The sequence below is a fragment of the Ranitomeya variabilis genome, chromosome 1 (genome assembly GCF_051348905.1).
Source record: "Ranitomeya variabilis isolate aRanVar5 chromosome 1, aRanVar5.hap1, whole genome shotgun sequence".
Taxonomy (NCBI): Eukaryota; Metazoa; Chordata; class Amphibia; order Anura; family Dendrobatidae; genus Ranitomeya; species Ranitomeya variabilis.
The window spans coordinates 576,118,297-576,137,333 of NC_135232.1; the positions used below are offsets into that span (position 1 = coordinate 576,118,297).

Here is a 19,037-nt window from a genome sequence, read left to right on the forward strand (position 1 = left end):
ACCTCTGCTTTATACTAATGGGATATGTCAACATACTGGAGCAAAAGCTAAGTACAAGCTTCATTAATTATATAAAGTGAGTTTTTTAATTTTTTCAAATTTGGAACTTAAATGTAGGTGATAACGGTACGTTCAGGAGAACAGATAGGCATAATTCTCAATAACGTCATTGATAAATAGATAAAATGAAACTATTCCATATAGCTTAACCTTTGTAATAATTGAATTCTTTCTTCTTAAAGTCAATGTCCATGTCCCGTATGTTTGGAGTTTTATCGTTGTTGTTGAAATATGGAGTAATGGAAATACACAACGTTACTTACATAGATGGCTTTATTCTTTTGGGCATCACTGATGTTCCAAACCTTCAAATCTTCCTTTTTTTACTTTTTTTCACATTTTATCTATGTAATTTATCAAGTAACCTCAGTATTGTTCTTCTCATTATTATTGAACAGTCTCTTTACAAACCAATGTATTTCTTCTTGGGTAACCTTTCATTTTTGGATGTCGTCTTCTCTACTACCACGGTGCCCAAAATGCTGTCGGGATTACTTTTAGGTGACAAGAGGATATCAGTCTTTGGTTGCATAGCTCAACTCTACTTTTTCCACTTTCTGGGCAACACTGAGGCCCTTCTTCTTTCTTCAATGTCTTATGATAGATATGTTGCCATTTGTAACCCTCTTAGATATCATGTTCTTATGGGAAGAACGTCTTGCATCCAGCTGGCATCCAGTTGTTGGCTCATTGGATTTCTATTTTCTTTACTGCTGACTATCATAACTTTCAGGTTGCCATATTGTAGCAAAAATCAAGTTACACATTTCTATTGTGACATAAAACCTGTTATAAAACTGGCTTGTGCAAATACTAAGCAAAGTGAACTTCTAGTGACAGGGATTTTTGCTTTTGTGGGTGCCTGTACATTTCCAATGATCACCGTGTCCTATATGTACATTGGAAGCCATCTCTTGAAAATTCGATCAAGGCAGGAGAGACGAAAAGCCTTCTCCACTTGTACTTCTCACATCATCGTTGTTTTTCTATATTTTGGAACAGCTTTGGGAACGTACCTGGGTCCAACCACACAGAACTCATTAGAAAAAGAAAGAATGAGTGCCATATTGGTCACTGTTATTACACCAGCATTAAACCCGCTTATTTACACACTGAGAAACAAAGAAGTAATGAAGTCTTTTCAAAGGCTATTGGCTCGAAAACAACAATGTGTAAAATGTTATTGACACTTCTAGAAAAAAATGTAAAAAGTTTGGAGTTTATACTCCAAATACATCAATTTTTTAAGTATAGTCTACAGTGCAGTAATTCAATTTACTTTTAAAGTGTGCTGCAGCAGTCTTGGTATTTATATAATACAGTCACAGCAGCTTTTCACTGTTCGCAGTTGACTCATTCTGTTAGGAGGTGCAGATCAGTGTTTGTTTTATTGTCACTTTCAATGGGAGTTGGTGACTCCCTCCATTTTTGGCTAAGCGCTCCTAAAATCAGTCTTATGCTGTTTTTAACCCCTGCATGCCGCAGCCCATTTTCGTGTTTGCGTTTCTGTTTTTTGCTCCTCTGCTTCCCAGAGCCATAACTTTTTTACTGTTCCGTCAATATGGCCGCATGAGAGCTTGTTTTTAGGCGGGACGAGTTGTACTTTTAAATGACATCATTGGTTTTATCATATCATGTACTGGAAAAAAAAGAAAAAAATCCAAGTGCAGTGAAATTGCAAAAAAGTGTAATTCTACAATAGATTTTTTTTTTTTTTACCATGTTCACCAAGTGCTAAAACTGACCTGGTATTATGAATCTCCAGGTCATTACGAGTTTGTAGATGCCAAACATGTATAGGTCATTTTCTTAGACCCGTAGGGACTCCATTTTTTGTTATCTGGGGTTGGGTGAGGGCTTATATTTTGCGCGCCAAGCTGACGTTAATGATACCATTTTGGTGTAGATACGACCTTTTGATCACCCGTTATTGCATTTTAATGCAATATTGCAACAACCAAAAAAAGTAATTCTGATGTTTTGACTTTTTTTTTCCTTATTCCAATTACCGATCGTATAAATTATTTTTATATTTTGATAGATCGGGCGATTTTGAATGCGGTGATATCAAATATGTGTATTTTTTTGGTTTGTTTGTTTTTATTTCAAATGGGATGAATGGGGGGTGATTTGCACTTTTATCTCTTTTATTTTTAAAAACTTTTTTTACTTTACACTTACTTCAATAGTCTCCATGGGCGACTAGAAGCTGCGATCATCTGACTGCTTGTTCTACACAGAGCAGGGCTTCAGCCCTGCTCTGAGTAGCAGAAATATGCACTTGCTATGAGCACCAACTGCTGGGCGGCGCTCATAGCAATGACAACCACAGTCGTGTGCTGCAGACCCAGGGTTGTCATGCCAACCTATTGGCGACCCGCGATCATGTGACATGAGTGCCAATGGGTAGGATTAGTGACGCGCTTAGAGTGCAATCACATTAAATGCCGGTGTCAGAGATTGACAGCGGCATTTAACAGGTTATCAGCTGTGGGTGGATCGTATTTCCAACTGCGGCTATTAGGGGCACATTTCAACTGATCAAATCAGCTGATATGTGCCTGGAAAGATGTGGGCTCAGTGCTGTATCCTACAACAAAGGGAGAGACACGACATGCAATGTACATGTACGGTGCATGTTGTGAAGGAATTAAATAAAGTTGGATCCTATCTGCCTTTTAAGTTTGTAGATCTTGACCAAGAAGAGTAAATTCTGACACAGTTAAGTTAACTATGCACATTTGATAACTGTCCACTAAATGGGACATGTCAGCTGTTTTGAACACCTGACTTGTGCCCGCAATAGACGCCGGTGGAGTTCCAATCCGAAATGGGCGCACCGGTGACTCTCGTCACATGATCGGGGGTCATCGGTGTGTCGACATAACAACCAGGTCTCCAGCAGAACTCTACGTATTGAGGCTGAGCAGGGAGGATGCTGCAGTACTGGCCGGGTTTAGATGAATCGGGTACAAATTGAAAGACATAGAAAAGAGCACAAGGAAAGCAAAGGATGTGAACAGTGCCGAACTCTGTGTTGATGCTGTAACTCATGTGGACGTGCTGCGATTGAAACCAAGTAAAGTTCTACGTTTAAAGTTTGAATTGGACTCTATCTCTTTGTTCGTAACACTGCCAGAAGGAGAACTTCAGCAGCCCTGATGGGACCCTGACGGTGCAGAGGGTATGCAAGAAAAGGGACTTTGCTTATATGTGGTGGGAGGCCAGGGAGTGCGTAACCAGATTTGCTCAGCCACAACTATGGCCCTGGCCCTCCCTCACAGCTGTACTCTGCCTGTGAGCAGCGCATTTGAATATATTTCCCCTTGCATTTTCCCTTCTGAATTCTAATTAATCCCCTCCTGTGTCTGTGACCAGTCTTTCTGCTGTCCCTCCCTCCTGATCACACCTGGCCTATTTCATGTGCACTTAGCTTGTTATAAATTCAGAGACACAGGTCTGTCTGGACCGTGATCTGTCTCTATAAAGATGGCTCTAAAAGGATAACAGTAGAAATATGCCAGAAATGAGAAATGAGCAGAAGTGAACAATAGGTACGACTAACCACTGTTAATAAATGTACTAAATTTCTTTCCCTTTCCCCCACACTTACTCTCATCATGCTGACATACGCTCTAACAGTTTTGGCTACATTACTCCTCACTCTCCATTGCTATCCCCAAACCCCAGCACCCTCTAACCAAGTAATAATATCGCCTTCCCTCTTGCCTCCCCATCTGACCTCCTCCTCTGACCTGCTCCTCAACCTCAGATCTCTCCTAATAAAGCACAAAACAAGCAGCCCACTCTCATTCTCCCACCTGCTCTGTCTCTCTCTGCTTCTCCTCACTGCTGGCGACATATCTCTTAATCCTGGACCCCCACAGCTCATTCCTCCCATTAGTACCCCCTCCTATCGCTCCAAACCCAATATAAACACCCAAAATCTTGCCCACCTCAAATCCATGCCCATGACACCCACTCCGCTGCACCTTCTCTCTGGAACACTATGGAATGCCCGCTCCATCGGTAATAAACTCCAGGTGATTCACAACCTCTTTACCTCTCATAATCTTTCCTTTCTGGGCATCACCAAAACATGGCTGACACCCTCTGATACAGCCTCCCCTGCTGCACTATGTTATGGTGGCCTCCACTTCACCCACACTCCTCGTCCTGGCAACAAACATGGTGGAGGAGTGGGCCTTCTCCTTTCTTCCAACTGTACCTTTAACCCAATCCCATCTCTACCCTCCCTTATCCTCCCCTCTTTTGATGTCCACTCTGTCTGCATCTACTCCCTCTACAACCTCCAAATGGCCATCACATACCGACCTCTGGGCCCGACCACTGCCTTTATTGACCAATTCTCCACCTGGCTCCTACACTTTCTGTCTTCTGACATTCCCACCATCATCATGGGTGACTTCAACATCCCTATTGACACCCACCAGTCAGTAGCCTCCAAACGTCTGTCCCTTACTTCATCTTTTGGACTTACTCAGTGGTCCTCCTCAGACGGACATACATTAGACCTGGTCTTCACCCATCTCTGCTCCCTATCTAACTTCACAACCTTCCCTATCCCTCTATCTGACCACCATCTACTCTCTTTCTCATCCCTGTCCTGCTCAACTGTCACCCATGTCCTCGCACACCTAGAGACTCACACACTTTCTAACTCTATCCTATCACTGGCATCCATATCCTCACTCCAAGTCACACTCACTGCCACTAGTTTCTACAATGCCACTCTTGCATCAGCCATCGACTCGGTCGCCCTTATCATGCATAGCAGAGTGCGACAAATCACTAGACAACGCTGGCACAATAACATTACTAAAAATCTTCGGCAAGTATCCAGAATTGCAGAATGGCATTGGAAGAAAACGCATTCGCAAGATGATTTCACTGCACTCAAACAAGCAACACTCGCTTTCAAATCAGCTCTCACTTCTGCTAAACAGGCCTATTTTACAACCATCATATTCTCCTTATCCCACAACCCCAAACAGTTGTTCAACACTTTTAGCTACCTCCTCCGCCCACCACTGCCCCCTCAGAGATCCCAAATCATTGCCAAGGACTTTGCCACGCACTTCAAAAAAAAGTTAGGCCAAACAAAGCAAGTCTTTATTGTCATACCACCACAACCCCTTTGTATACCAGACCAATGCCCTAACCCCAAAACTTCCAACTCCAAAATCACTGAAGGGGAGCTTGGTCATCTTCTCTCCAAATCACACCTCACCACTTGTGTGCTTGACCCCATCCCATCCCACCTCCTCCCCATCCTCCACCACCACACTAATCCCATCCCTAACCCATCTCTTCAACCTATCACTTTCATCTGGTACCTTCCCCTCTACTTTCAAACATGCCACAATTACACCTATCCTCAAAAAGCCATCCCTTGTCCAGCTATCGCCCAAAATCTTTGCCCCCATTTGCTTCCAAAATCCTTGAGCAGCACGTCCATGCTGAACTTTCCTCTCACTTTGCATCTAACTCTCTCTTCGAAACCTACAATCAGGCTTCCGTCCCCACCATTCCACTGAGACTGCCCTGACCAAAATTACTAGCGACTTACTTACAGCCAAAGCTAACAGACAATTCTTTATACTCCTCCTTATAGACCTGTCCTTTGCCTTCGACATAGTTGACAACTGCCTCCTACTACAGATCCTCAGTTCCTTTGGTGTCAAAGACCTTGCCCTATTTTGGATCTCCTCATACCTTACCAACTGCACATTTAGCATTTCCTACTCCCATAGTACCTCTTCATCTCACCCCCTCTGTTGATGTCCCTCAAGGCTCTGTCCTAGGACCGCTTCTCTTCTCAATCTATACCCTTTGCATGGGACAACTCAAAGTCCTATGGCTTCCAGCACCATCTATTTGCTGATGACACTCAGATCTACCTCTCTGGCCCAGATGTCACCTCTCTGCTCTCCAGAATCCCAGAGTGCCTATCAGCTATATCCTTCTTCTTCTCCTCTTGCTTCATCAAGCTCAATGTGGACAAATCTGAACTAATTATCGGCGGAGAGATCTTACATATCTTCCCTTCCTGATCTATCAAAATAAATGAAATCACACTTTCCCCTGTCCCTAAAATCCGCTGCCTCGGAGTAACCCTTGACTCTGCTTTGTCCTTCAAACAGCACATTCAAGCTCTCGCCTCTTCCTGTCGCCTCCAGCTCAAAAATATTTCCAGAGTCCGTCCTTTCCTAAACCCTCACTCTACCAAAATGCTTGTGCATGCCCTAATCACCTCTCTCCTCGACTATTGCAACATCCTCCTTTGTGGCCTAACTTCTACCACTCTCGCACCCCTCCATTCCGTCCTTAATTCTGCTGCCCAACTAATTCATCTCTCTCCTCGCTACACTCCTGCTTACTCTCTTTGTAAATCCTTTCATTGGCTCCCAATTTCCCAGCCTATCCAGTTTAAACTACTAACACTGACCTACAAAGCCATCCATAACCTTTCTCCTCCATATATTTCCAAACTAATCTCTCAATATCTTCCCTCATTCAATCTCCATGTTAGGGTTGGCGGAACGCACCGAATATATATATATTTATTAGAAGAAGTTGGTGCGTTCGCAACCCGGGATCCACCATGCAGGAAAGCACCTGCAGCTAGATATGGCGGTACAATTTAGTAATATAAACAGACTCTGTTACTTCACAGAGTCTGTTAGCAAGGATAACGCTGTGCCCTGTTTGGCTCACAGAGGAACACAGCTACTTAGTAGAGCGGATGGTGGTCATGCAGTTAAATGCAAACACGCAGCTCCTCGCCAGAGGTGCCAGCATTCTAGGGGCTTATTTCAGTCAGGTCCCTGAATACACACACACTAAACTCCTCGCTGGAGGTGCCAGCATTCTAGGGGCTTATTTCAGCCGGGTCCCTGAATACACACACAAACGTGACCACACTGAGCTCGTACATAAATTGACACTAGCGCATGGCCGTACGGTCATGCGCACCTCTTATAGCTGCTGCAAGTACAGGACCTACCTAGAAGGACCAATGAGAGACTGCCACAGACGTTGAACACCTTCAGGACCTTCCTAGAGGACCAATAGGATTTGCTTCAGTACCTGAGCATGTGACCCTTGATCTCCAATGAGAGATCTTACCCTGGGCATGCTCAGAAGAGGAACAGTAGGACTTAGTCCCAAAGACATCTGCTCGCTGCTGACCAGTACTGGCCACAATGGCAGAAGCTGGAAGAACAGCAGTAACCCTTCGCACAGTATGAGACTGAGCATGATGCTGGGACTGACGCCTCCGCTGAGCAGGCTCCACTGTGGCAGGAGAAGAATGGGAGACCGCAGCAGAGATGGCTCGAGATTCCCCCTGTGTAGAAGCAGGAACTTGACCCCTTACACTCTGGTCCTCCCAAGACCTCCTCTCCGCTTTTTCGCTCTTCACCCAATCACCTCCAAGACTTCTCCCAAATATCCCCCATCCTCTGGAATTCTATGCCCCAACACGTCCGGTTATCCACCACATTTGGATCTTTCAAATCAAACCTGAAAACCTACCTCTTCAAGAAAGTTTACTACCTGTAATGTCCACAAGGCCACCTCAACACCATCAGAGCTACTGCAACCCCCGACCTACTGTCTCCTTTCCCATAATCATGTAGAATGTAAGCCCGCAAGGGCAGGGTCCTCTTCTCTCTGTACCAGTCTGTCATTGTTAGTTTGTTTACTGTAAGTGATATTTGTATTTTGATCTAATCCCTTCTCAAGTACAGCACCATGGAATTAATGGTGCTATATAAATAATAATAATAATAATAATAATAATTATAGCATCTCTGCCATGCGCTGCTTACAAGCATTAAGCAGCTGCTGGCAATGGAGTCGGGTAGGTAAGTGTAATGATTTGCTTTTTTAAACTTTTCTGATAGGTCCATGCATACCAAGATCAGGATGGGGCCAATCATACCAGAATAAGGATGGGACCAGTCATACCAGGAATGGGATGGGGGCCAATCATACCAGGATGCCAAAAATAAGTGAATATTTATTGCCCTCCACGCCCATGGGCGTGGAATGCAGTCAATATTAATTTCCCTTTAGCAGCGGGCACAGGAGTTAGACAGAGCTGCCGGCTCCTGCCTCTGTGACTCGCTGCTCTGCTGAAACTGCTCCCCAACTTCCGCACAACAGCCAGAGCTGATATATCAGGACTGTAGTACAGCGGTGTCCACGCTGTGCTGTGATGAGGCAGTGGCACAAGCAAGTTCAAAACAAAATGTGTTTCACCCCTTAAGCCCCGAGGGTGGTTTGCACGTTAATGACCGGGCCAATTTTTACAATTCTGACCACTGTCCCTTTATGAGGTTATAACTCTGGAACGCTTTAACGGAACTTGGCGATTCTGACATTTGTTTTCTCGTGACATATTGTACTTCATGATAGTGGTAAAATTTATTCGATATAACTTGCGTTTATTTGTAAAAAAAATGGAAATTTGGTGAAAATTTTGAAAATTTTGCAATTTTCCAAATTTGAATTTTTATGCCCTTAAATCACAGAGATATGTCACGCAAAATACTTAATAAGTAACATTTCCCACATGTCTACTTTACATCAGCACAATTTTGGAACCCAAATTTTTTTTTGTTAGGGAGTTATAAGGGTTAAAATTTGACCAGAAATTTCTCATTTTTACAACACCATTTTTTTTAGGGACCACATCTCATTTAAAGTCAATTTGAGGGGTCTATATGATAGAAAATACCCAAGTGTGACACCATTCTAAAAAATGCACCCCTCAAGGTGCTCAAAACCACATTCAAGAAGTTTATTAACCCTTCAGGTGTTTCACAGGAATTTTTGGAATGTTTAAATAAAAATGAACATTTAACTTTTTTTCACACAAAATTTATTTCAGCTCCAATTTGTTTTATTTTACCAAGGGTAACAGGGGAAAATGGACCCCCAAAGTTGTTGTACAGTTTGTCCTGAGTACGCTGATACCCCACATGTGGGGGTAAACCACTGTTTGGGCACATGGCAGAGCTCGGAAGGAAAGGAGCGCCATTTGACTTTTCAATGCAAAATTGACTGGAATTGAGATGGGACGCCATGTTGCGTTTGGAGAGCCCCTGATGTGCCTAAACATTGAAACCCCCTAAAAGTGACACCATTTTGGAATGTAGACCCCCTAAGGAACTTATCTAGACGTGTGGTGAGCACTTTGACCCACCAAGTGCTTCACAGAAGTTTATAATGCAGAGCCGTAAAAATAAAAAAACATATTTTTTCACAAAAATGATTTTTCGCCCCCAATTTTTTATTTTCCCAAGGGTAAGAGAAGAAATTGGACCCCAAAAAATGTTGTGCAATTTGTCCTGAGTACTCTGATACCCCATATGTGGGTGTAAACCATTGTTTGGGTGCATGGCAGAGCGTGGAAGGGAAGGAGTGCCATTTGACTTTTCACTGCAAAATTGACTGGAATTGAGATGGGACGCCATGTTGCGTTTGGAGTGCCCCTGATGTGCCTAAACATTGAAACCCCCCACAAGTGAAACCATTTTGGAAAGTAGACCACCTAAGGAACTTATCTAGATGTGTTTTGAGAGCTTTGAACCACCAAGTGTTTCAATACAGATTATAATGCAGAGCCGTGAAAATAAAAATTATTTTTTTTTCACAAAAATGATTTTTTAGCCCCCAGTTTTGTATTTTCACAAGGGTAACAGGATAAATTAGACCACAAAAGTTGTTGTCCAATTTGTCCTGAGTACGCTGATACCCCATATGTGGGGGGGGGAACCACTGTTTGGGCGCATGACAGAGCTCGGAAGGGAAGGAGCGCATTTGGAATGCAGACTTAAATGGATTGGTCTGCAGGTGTCACGTTGCATTTGCAGAGCCCCTGATGTACCCAAACAGTACAAACCCCCCACAAGTGACCCCATATTGGAAACTAGACCTCCTAAGGAACTTATCTAGATGTGTTGTGAGAACTTTGAACCACCAAGTGTTTCACTACAGTTTATAACGCAAAGCCGTGAAAATAAAAATTCTTTTTTTTTTTTTCACAAAAATAATTTTTTAGCCCCCAGTTTTGTATTTTTACAAGGGTAACAGGATAAATTAGACCACAAAAGTTGTTGTCCAATTTGTCCTGAGTACACTGATACCCCATATGTGGGGGGGAACCACTGTTTGGGTGCATGACAGAGCTCAGAAGGGAAGAAGCGCATTTGGAATGCAGACTTAAATGGATTGGTCTGCAGGCGTCACGTTGCATTTGCAGAGCCCCTGATGTACCCAAACAGTACAAACCCCCCACAAGTGACCCCATATTGGAAACTAGACCTCCCAAGGAACTTATCTAGATGTGTTGTGAGAACTTTGAACCACCAAGTGTTTCACTACAGTTTATAACGCAAAGCCGTGAAAATAAAAATTCTTTTTTTTTTTCACAAAAATGATTTTTTAGCCCCCAGTTTTGTATTTTCACAAGGGTAACAGGATAAATTAGACCACAAAAGTTGTTGTCCAATTTGTCCTGAGTATGCTGATACCCCATATGTGGGGGGGAACCACTGTTTGGGCGCATGACAGAGCTCGGAAGGGAAGGAGCGCATTTGGAATGCAGACTTAAATGGATTGGTCTGCAGGCATCACGTTGCATTTGCAGAGCCCCTGATGTACCCAAACAGTACAAACCCCCCACAAGTGACCCCATATTGGAAACTAGACCTCCCAAGGAACTTATCTAGATGTGTTGTGAGAATTTTGAACCCCCAAGTGTTTCACTACAGTTTGCAACGCAGAGCCGTGAAAATAACCCCAGAAGTTGTTGTTCAATTTGTTCTGAGTACGCTGATAACCCATATGTTGGGGTAAACCCCTTTTTGGGCACACGGGAGAGCTCGGAAGGGAAGGAGCACTGTTTTACTATTTCAACGTAGAATTGGCTGGAATTGAGATCGGACGCCATGTCGTGTTTGGAGAGCCCCTGATGTGCCTGAACAGTGGAAACTCCCCAATTCTACCTGAAACCCTAACCCAAAAACACCCCTAACCCTAATCCCAACGGTAACTCTAACCACACCCCTAGCCCTGACACACCCATAATTCTAATCCCAACCCTAATCCCAACCGTAAATGTAATCCAAACCCTAACCCTAACTTTAGCCCCAACCCTAACCCTAACTTTAGCCCCAACCCTAACCCTAACTTTACCTCCAACCCTAGCCCTAACCCTAACCCTAGCCCTAACCCTAACTTTAGCCCCAACCCTAGCCCTAACCCTAACCCTAGCCCTAACCCTAACCCTAGCCCTAATGGGAAAATGGAAATAAATACATTTTTTTAATTTTATTATTTTTCCCTAACTAAGGGGGTGATGAAGGGGGGTTTGATTTACTTTTATAGCGTTTTTTATATCGGATTTTTATGATTGGCAGCTGTCACACACTAAAAGACGCTTTTTATAGCAAAAAAGTTTTTGCGTCTCCACATTTTGAGACCTATAATTTTTCCACATTTTGGTCCACAGAGTCATGTGAGGTCTTGTTTTTTGCGGGACGAGTTGTCGTTTTTATTGGTAACATTTTTGGACACGTGACCATTTTTGATCACTTTTTATTCCGATTTTTGTGAGGCAGAATGACCAAAAACCTGCTATTCATGAATTTCTTTTGGGAGAGGCGTTTATACCGTTCCACGTTTGGTAAAATTGATAAAGCAGTTTTATTTTTCGGGTCAGTATGATTACAGTGATACCTCATTTATATCATTTTTTTATGTTTTGGAGCTTTTATACGATAAAAACTATTTTATAGAAAAAATAAATATTTTGGTATCGCTTTATTCTCAGGACTATAACTTTTATATTTTTTTGCTGATGATTCTGTATGGTGGCTCGTTTTTTGCGGTACAAGATGACGTTTTCAGCAGTAACATGGTTATTTATATCCGTCTTTTTGATCTTGTGTTATTCCACTTTTTGTTCAGCGGTATGGTAATAAAGCGTTATTTTTTGCCTCCTTTTTTTTTTTTTTTTTTTCTTACGGTGTTTACTGAAGGGGTTAAGTAGTGGGGCAGTTTTATAGGATGGGTCGTTACGGACGCGGCGATACTAAATATGTGTACTTTTATTGTTTTGTTTTTTTTATTTAGATAAAGAAATGTATTTATGGGAATAATATTTTTTTTATTATTATTTATTTAGGAATTTTTTTATTTTTTTTTACACATGTGGAAAATTTTTTTTTTTACTTTTTTACTTTGTCCCAGGGGGGACATCACAGATTGATGATCTGACAGTGTGCACAGCACTCTGTCAGAGCACCAATCTCACTGACAGGGCTGCAGGCTTACCAGCGTCTGCACTGAGCAGACACTCGGTAAGCCACCTCCTTCCCTGCAGGACCCGGATGCCGCAGCCATCTTGCATCCGGGACCTGCAGCGAGGGAGGAGGTAGGAGACCCTCAGAGCAATGCGATCACATTGCGTTGCTCCGGGGGTCTCAGGGAAGCCCGCAGGGAGCCCCCTCCCTGCGCGATGCTTCCCTATACCGCCGGTACACTGCGATCATGTTTGATCGCGGTGTGCCGGGGGTTAATGTGCCGGGGGCGGTCCGTGACCGCTCCTGGCACATAGTGCCGGATGTCAGCTGCGATAGACAGCTGACACCTGGCCGCGATCGGCCGCGCTCCCCCCGTGAGCGCAGCCGATCGCGTATGACGTACTATCCCGTCACTGGGAATTAAGTCCCAGGTCACCTTGACGGGATTGTACGTCAGATGGGATTAAGGGGATAATGTTCAAAAACTCACACAGTGCACAGCACGCTGTATCCTCCAGATCCCAGCCGGGTAAACAAAAGACAGTCCGTGACCGATTGCCGTAAGCATCCACACTGCCATGTACGCAGGGATGCCAGACCCTTTGGCTCCTCTTGACCCTGTGTTGCCTCACGCAGGAAGTCCTCTGCCGACCAACTCCTCTGTCTGCTTGCAAGACCAAAACTGACACACCCAAACCCTTCTACAGGGTTTTTTTTTACTCTCTCATAGACTCTGTGGCCATGGGCCATTTGCAAGATCCAGGCTAGAAGAAACGGACCGGCCCCACTACCTTCCTGCAGTCCATTTCAAAAATAAAAGCCCAGACTGGTTTTCTTGAACAACTGCTTGGTCAAATAGCTTGACCAGGTTCAAACTTACTTGTTTTCTGCCTTGTGACTCACAGGCACCCTACTGTGAACACAAGGCTCTCCAGTGGATCTAATGCACTTCTGAGCGCATCCTGAGAGACACATAGCGACCCTCATATATGACACCAATCACTGCCTCACATACCCTCCTATGTTCAAACTTGTGGAGTTGAACATTTGTCACAAAACAGGGGGCCCGTGACAGGGCACGCACATTTCTTTGTGACTTTCTCTGTAACTTCCCTGCCCAATGTTCCACTGAAAAACTAAAGTTTTGCAGGTACAGGAACCATCTGGTGACTCGGGCATTCCTCTCTTTTGCGTTTCTCATCCTGACAAGGGGTGAATGGTCCGTTACCAAACGAAGCAGACGCCCGAGCAAATAGTAGCATAGGGACTCCAAGGCCCACTTAGTAGCCAAGCACTCCTTCTCCACTATGCTATAATTTTTCTCTGCCAGGGTCAGTTTCCTGCTCAAGTAGGTGACTGGATGCTCATCCCAGTTCACCTCTGGAGACAGCACTGCTCCTAGACCTACCTCCGTGGCATTGGTTTGTACAATAAAAGTCTTCTTGAGGTTGGGGCTGATGAGGACCAGCTGTCCACACAACGCTGACCTCAGGGACTGGAATCCTTCCTCTGCCTGAGGATTCCAACAGACCATCATTGTCTTCTTACCTTTTAACAGGTCCATTAGGGGTGCTGATTTGCCCGCAAAATTGGGTATAAACCGTTGCTAGTAACCAATGATGCCAAGGAATGCCCTCTCCTGTTTTATACTTAAAGGCTTGGGCCAGTTTTAGATAGCCTCGATCTTGTTTACTTGGGGTTTGATCACCCCGTGGCCGATCACGTAACCTAAGTACGGAGCTTCCTTGAGCCCTATCGTGTATTTCTTTGGGTTTGCTGTTAACCCCGCAATTCTGAGCGACTCAAGCACGGCTTGTACATGGGACAGGTGGGTCTCCCAGTTGGTACTAAAGATGACTGTCATCTAAATAGGCCAATGCATATTTCCATGTAACCCAAGGGGCAAGACAACATAGCGAAACAGATCAAGTGTGGTGAAATACTGGGCCTTCCCCAGTTTTTCAATTAGCTCGTACCATAGGAGAGAAGCAGGCACAGCTGTTTGACCTCAGATTAATAAAGCTGCTCACACACAAGGGTTACGTGTGCCACTTCCAAAGAAAAAGATTCTGTATGTCCATATAGAAGAAAGCACATATCGTTCCGTGCAACAAAATCCTTTATTGTGGCATCGTCATACCAAGAGCAGGCAGATAGAACGATAGAGCAAATACAGACAATGATCGTTTCGCACTTACATTGCGCTTCAACAGGTCATATCATTTCAATTAGCTTGTTCACCTGAGGCATTTGATAGAGGTCAAATTTTGACACCTCATTTAACTTCCTGTAGTCATTACAGAAGCGTAGCGACCCGTCCGGTTTAGGTATTAATGCAAAAGGGTTAGCCCACTCACTCCAGGACTCTTCAATGACTCTCAACTGAAGCATTTGCTTCACTTCTGCTGCTATTCCTTGCCTCCGGGCTTCTGGCACCCGGTATGGTTTCATCAGTACCCTTACCTGGGGCTCAATGTCATGCTGAATCATGAGGTTCACCCCGGCAGCTCTGAGAATACATTCATATTCTGCTGAACCAAAGCTTGAGCCTCCCGTCGCTGCTGTTTTGTGAAGGTGTCACTGACTTTTACCTCACACCCAGCTGTGTCCTCGGTCAGTGCCAGAGTGACCCATGTTTGTACAACCGGAGTCGCCTCTGTGACCAAACATTCTCAGTCCTTCCAGACCTTTAGCAGTTTCACATGGTACAGTTGCTCGGGTTTCCTTTTCCCGGGTTTATGTTTCATATCTCCACAGTTGGATAACGTGACCTCTGCAGTCGGTTTCTCTCGGAATTCCACATGTATGCACACTACTCCCACTTTCCTTCCATTAGAACTGTTCCCAGCAACAGGGACCTGTGCACCAGGGTCACCAAGCCCCCCGAGTCCAAGAGAGCATCCATCTGATGTCCATTAATGAGTACCTGGCACAGCTGAGGTTCAATACTGCCAGAGTCTGTAGTGGCACTGCAAACTGGCTGGTCATTCATAGAACCATGGTGGGTATACCTGCAGTAAATGGGTTCTGTTGTTAGGAGGCAGTTGGCAAACACTTGTCCAGGCTCTTGACATCGGCAACACAACAACTGTGGCACGAGGGAACCTTGGGGCCAATTCAGGGGACATAGGTCTGTTGTCACTCTCCTTCTCAGAGATCCACTCGGTAAGGGCATGATCCTTATTAGCCCCGGTAGATGGTCATGAACTTTCCCCGGCTCCTGGATGGTGGGGCCTTAGGTGACAGCCGGAATGGAGCAGTGTCCCGTATAAAGTCCTGAGTGCCTGTATACCGCTCTCAGTCCTACTAGCTGCTCCAGAGAGCCCTGGTCTTCTTTCCCTACCCAACGCTATATCGCTGCTGGAAGACCCCTCACAAACATCTTCTTCATCATCTGGAATGGGGTTCATGTCACAGGCTGGAGCCATTTTTAAACCAGTTGCAGCAAGTCATAGGCCTGGGATCGGGCAGGGCAAGTCTCGTAAAAGGACCACTGAAACACCCGTTGGGCTCGCACATGCAGTGCCTTGCGAAAGTGTTCGGCTCCCTGGAACTATTCAACCATTTCCCAAATATCATGCTTCAAACATAAAGATACCAAATGTAATTTTTTTGTGAAGAATCAACAGCAAGAGGAACACAATTGTAAAAGTGAACAAAATTTATTGATTATTTTAAATTTTTTGTGGAAATTAAAAAACTGAAAAGTGGTGCGTGCAATATTATTCGGCCCCTTTAACTTAATACTTTGTTGCGCGACCTTTTGCTGTGAGTCACTTGGGGTAGGTCTCTATCAGTTTGTACATCGAGAGACTGAAATTCTTGCCCATTCTTCTTTGGCAAACAGCTCGAGCTCAGTGAGGCTTGATGGAGATCATTTGTGAACAGCAGTTTTCAGCCCTTTTCACAGATTCTCAATTGGATTGAGGTCTGGACTTTGACTTGGCCATTCTAACACCTGGATACATGTATTTGTGAACCGTTCCATTGTAGATTTTGCTTTATGTATGGAATCATTGTCTTGTTGGAAGACAAATCTCCGTTCCAGTCTCAGGTCTTTTGCAGACTCAAACAGGTTTTCTTCAAGAATGGTCCTGTATTTGGCTCCATCCATCTTCCCATCAATTTTAACCATCTTCCCTGTCCCTGCTGAAGAAAAGCAGGCCCAAACCATGATGCTGCCACCACCATGTTTGACAGTGGGGATTGTGTGTTCAGGGCAATGAGCTGTGTTGCCTTTGCGCCAAACATATCGTTTGACATTGTTGCCAAAAGTTCGATTTTGGTTTCATCTGACCAGAGCACCTTCTTCCACATGTTTGGTATGATACTCCTTCCATTTTAATATGATCACTTGCACAGTGCTCCTTGGGATGTTTAAAGTTTTGGAAATCATTTTGTATCCAAATCCAGCTTTAAACTTCTCCACAACTGTATGAAGGACCTGCCTGTTGTGTTCCTTTGTCTTCATGATGCTCTCTGTGCTTCAAACAGAACTCTGAGACTATCACAGAGCAGGTGCATTTATACGAAGACTTGATTACACACAGGTGGATTATATTTATCATCATTAGGCATTTAGGACAACATTGGATCATTCAGAGATCCACAATGAAGTTCTGGAGTGAGTAACACTGAAAGTAAAGGGGCCGAATAATATTGCATGCCCTACTTTTCAGTTTTTGAATTTCCACAAAAATTTAAAATAACCAATAAATTTCGTTCAACTTCACAATTGTGTTCCACTTGTTGATTCTTCACCAAAAATTTACATTTGGTCTCTTTATGTTTGAAGCATGATATGTGGGAAAAGGTTGAAAAGTTCCAGGGAGCCGAATACTTTCGCATGGCACTGCGTGTATTAACCCCAAATCTGGCAAGGATCTCACCATTCAGCTTCTCATAGTCCAAGGCATTGTCCCAACTGAGGTCCAGGTAGGCATCTCCGGTCAAGAAGTTGGACACCACTTCAGCCCACTGAGTCAGCGGCAAGCTCTCTTGCTCTGCAGTGCATTCGAAGATGGTGAGGAAGGCCTCCATGTCGTCTTCAGGCATCATCTTCCTCAGCACTGACTGGACCTTGTACCAAGCCTCTGACCGGAATGCTGTCACTGGTGGACCTGCCTCTCACATAGCCACGATCTGCTGCATCAACAATTCAGTTGTCTGCTGCTGTTGCCAATTATTTAGCTCCTGCTGCCATTGCTGCAGCTCTAGCTGTTGCCACTGCAACTGCAGTGCCTCCTGCTGTTGTGCGTGAAACACTGCCAACTGTCTTAGTATTTCCTCCATCTTGTCTGCAGGCTTAATCTGCAGTGTTGCAGGCCTGACCACCGACATGTAGCACGCTTTGTGGTATGCCTCAGTTCACACTGCCCACATTCTCCACTGCATGTAGTAAAGCGGTGTCCATGCTGTGCAGTGATGAAGCAGTGACCCAAGCAAATTCAAAACAAAATGTGTTTAGTGTCCAAAAACTCACATATTGTACAGCACGCTGTATCCTCCGGATCGCAGCCAGGAAAACAAAAGACAGTCGTGGACCGGTTGCCATGAGTGTCCACACTGCCGTGTATGCTGAGGGTGCCAGACCCTTTGGCTCCTCTTGACCCTGTCTTGCCTCACACAGATAGTGCTCTGCAGACCAACTGCTTTGTCTGCTTGCAAGACCAAAACTGACACACCCAAACTCTCCTGCAGGTTTTTTTTTTTTACTCTCTCCCAGACTCTGTGGCCATGGGCCACTTGTAAGATCCGGGCTGGAAGAAACGGACATGCCCCCCTACCTTCCTGCAGTCCGCTTCAAAAATAAAAGCCCAGACTGGTTTTCTTGAACAATTCCTTGGTCAAATAGCTTGACCAGGTTCAAACTTACTTTTATTCTGCCTTGTGACTCACAGGCACCCTGCTGTGTGAACACAAGGCACTCCAGCAGATCTAATACGCTTCTGAGCGCATCCTGCGGGACACATAGAGATCCTCACGTATGACACAGTTCACTGCCTCACAGGACCATAAGACGCACCCCCCATTTTCCTCCACAATTTGGAAGGAAAAAAGTGCATCTTATAGTCCGAAAAATACAGTATCTGATAAACATCTCCTTTTACAATCAGTAGGTCGGTGCCCCCAAACACATAAGACTGTCAGGCGACATTAATCTATTGTGTATAGGGCCCTTTGGGGTCCCATCAAGTAAAGTAACACCTTGTAATTTCTGATGGACAGACATGAATGGATTTGTAAGCTAAAAGCATTAATTGTATTGGTATAGTCTATAGATAGTCTTGTTTTGGGGACATTTTAAATATAATATAATTCAGACATGTTAAATAGTAGCATTGGTGAGGAATTATTGCACTGAATAATGCCAATTAGTTCCTCCATGATGAGCAAAAACAAAGTTTCAACAGATCATTCATCAAAACCTCAAATAACTGAATATTTGGCTAAATGAATATTCCATCCCGCTTTTATCCAGAGCACAGAAATTTGATGCAGAGTAAGTACCCCGAAACACATTTTTGTAGATGAATTTCTAGTGAGTTAGAACCTATCAAAAAAGGGCTACACTAAAACTTTCAGGACAAGTCACCAGTTGTAAAGTGTTCAATTTCTGCTTTTTTTCTCATGCAGTTCACG

General features: G+C 44.2%; 1 protein-coding gene across 1 annotated transcript; it reads left to right on the top strand.

Moving 5' to 3' along the window:
* Positions 1 to 299: 299 nt before the first annotated feature.
* LOC143797534 (olfactory receptor 5V1-like) lies at positions 300 to 7,437 on the top strand. The gene is made up of 2 exons (XM_077281076.1): positions 300 to 1,214; positions 7,408 to 7,437. The coding sequence occupies exons 1-2, from the start codon at positions 300 to 302 to the stop codon at positions 7,435 to 7,437; spliced, it is 945 nt and encodes a 314-aa protein (XP_077137191.1).
* The last annotated feature ends 11,600 nt before the right edge of the window (positions 7,438 to 19,037 follow it).

Coding starts and splice junctions, on each gene's coding strand:
- LOC143797534 (XM_077281076.1), top strand. CDS start 300: ATGGAAATACACAACGTTACTTACATAGATGGCTTTATTCTTTTGGGC. Junction 1,215..7,407: donor AGTCTTTTCAAAGGCTATTG/GCTCGAAAACAA, acceptor GGGAGACCGCAG/CAGAGATGGCTCGAGATTCC.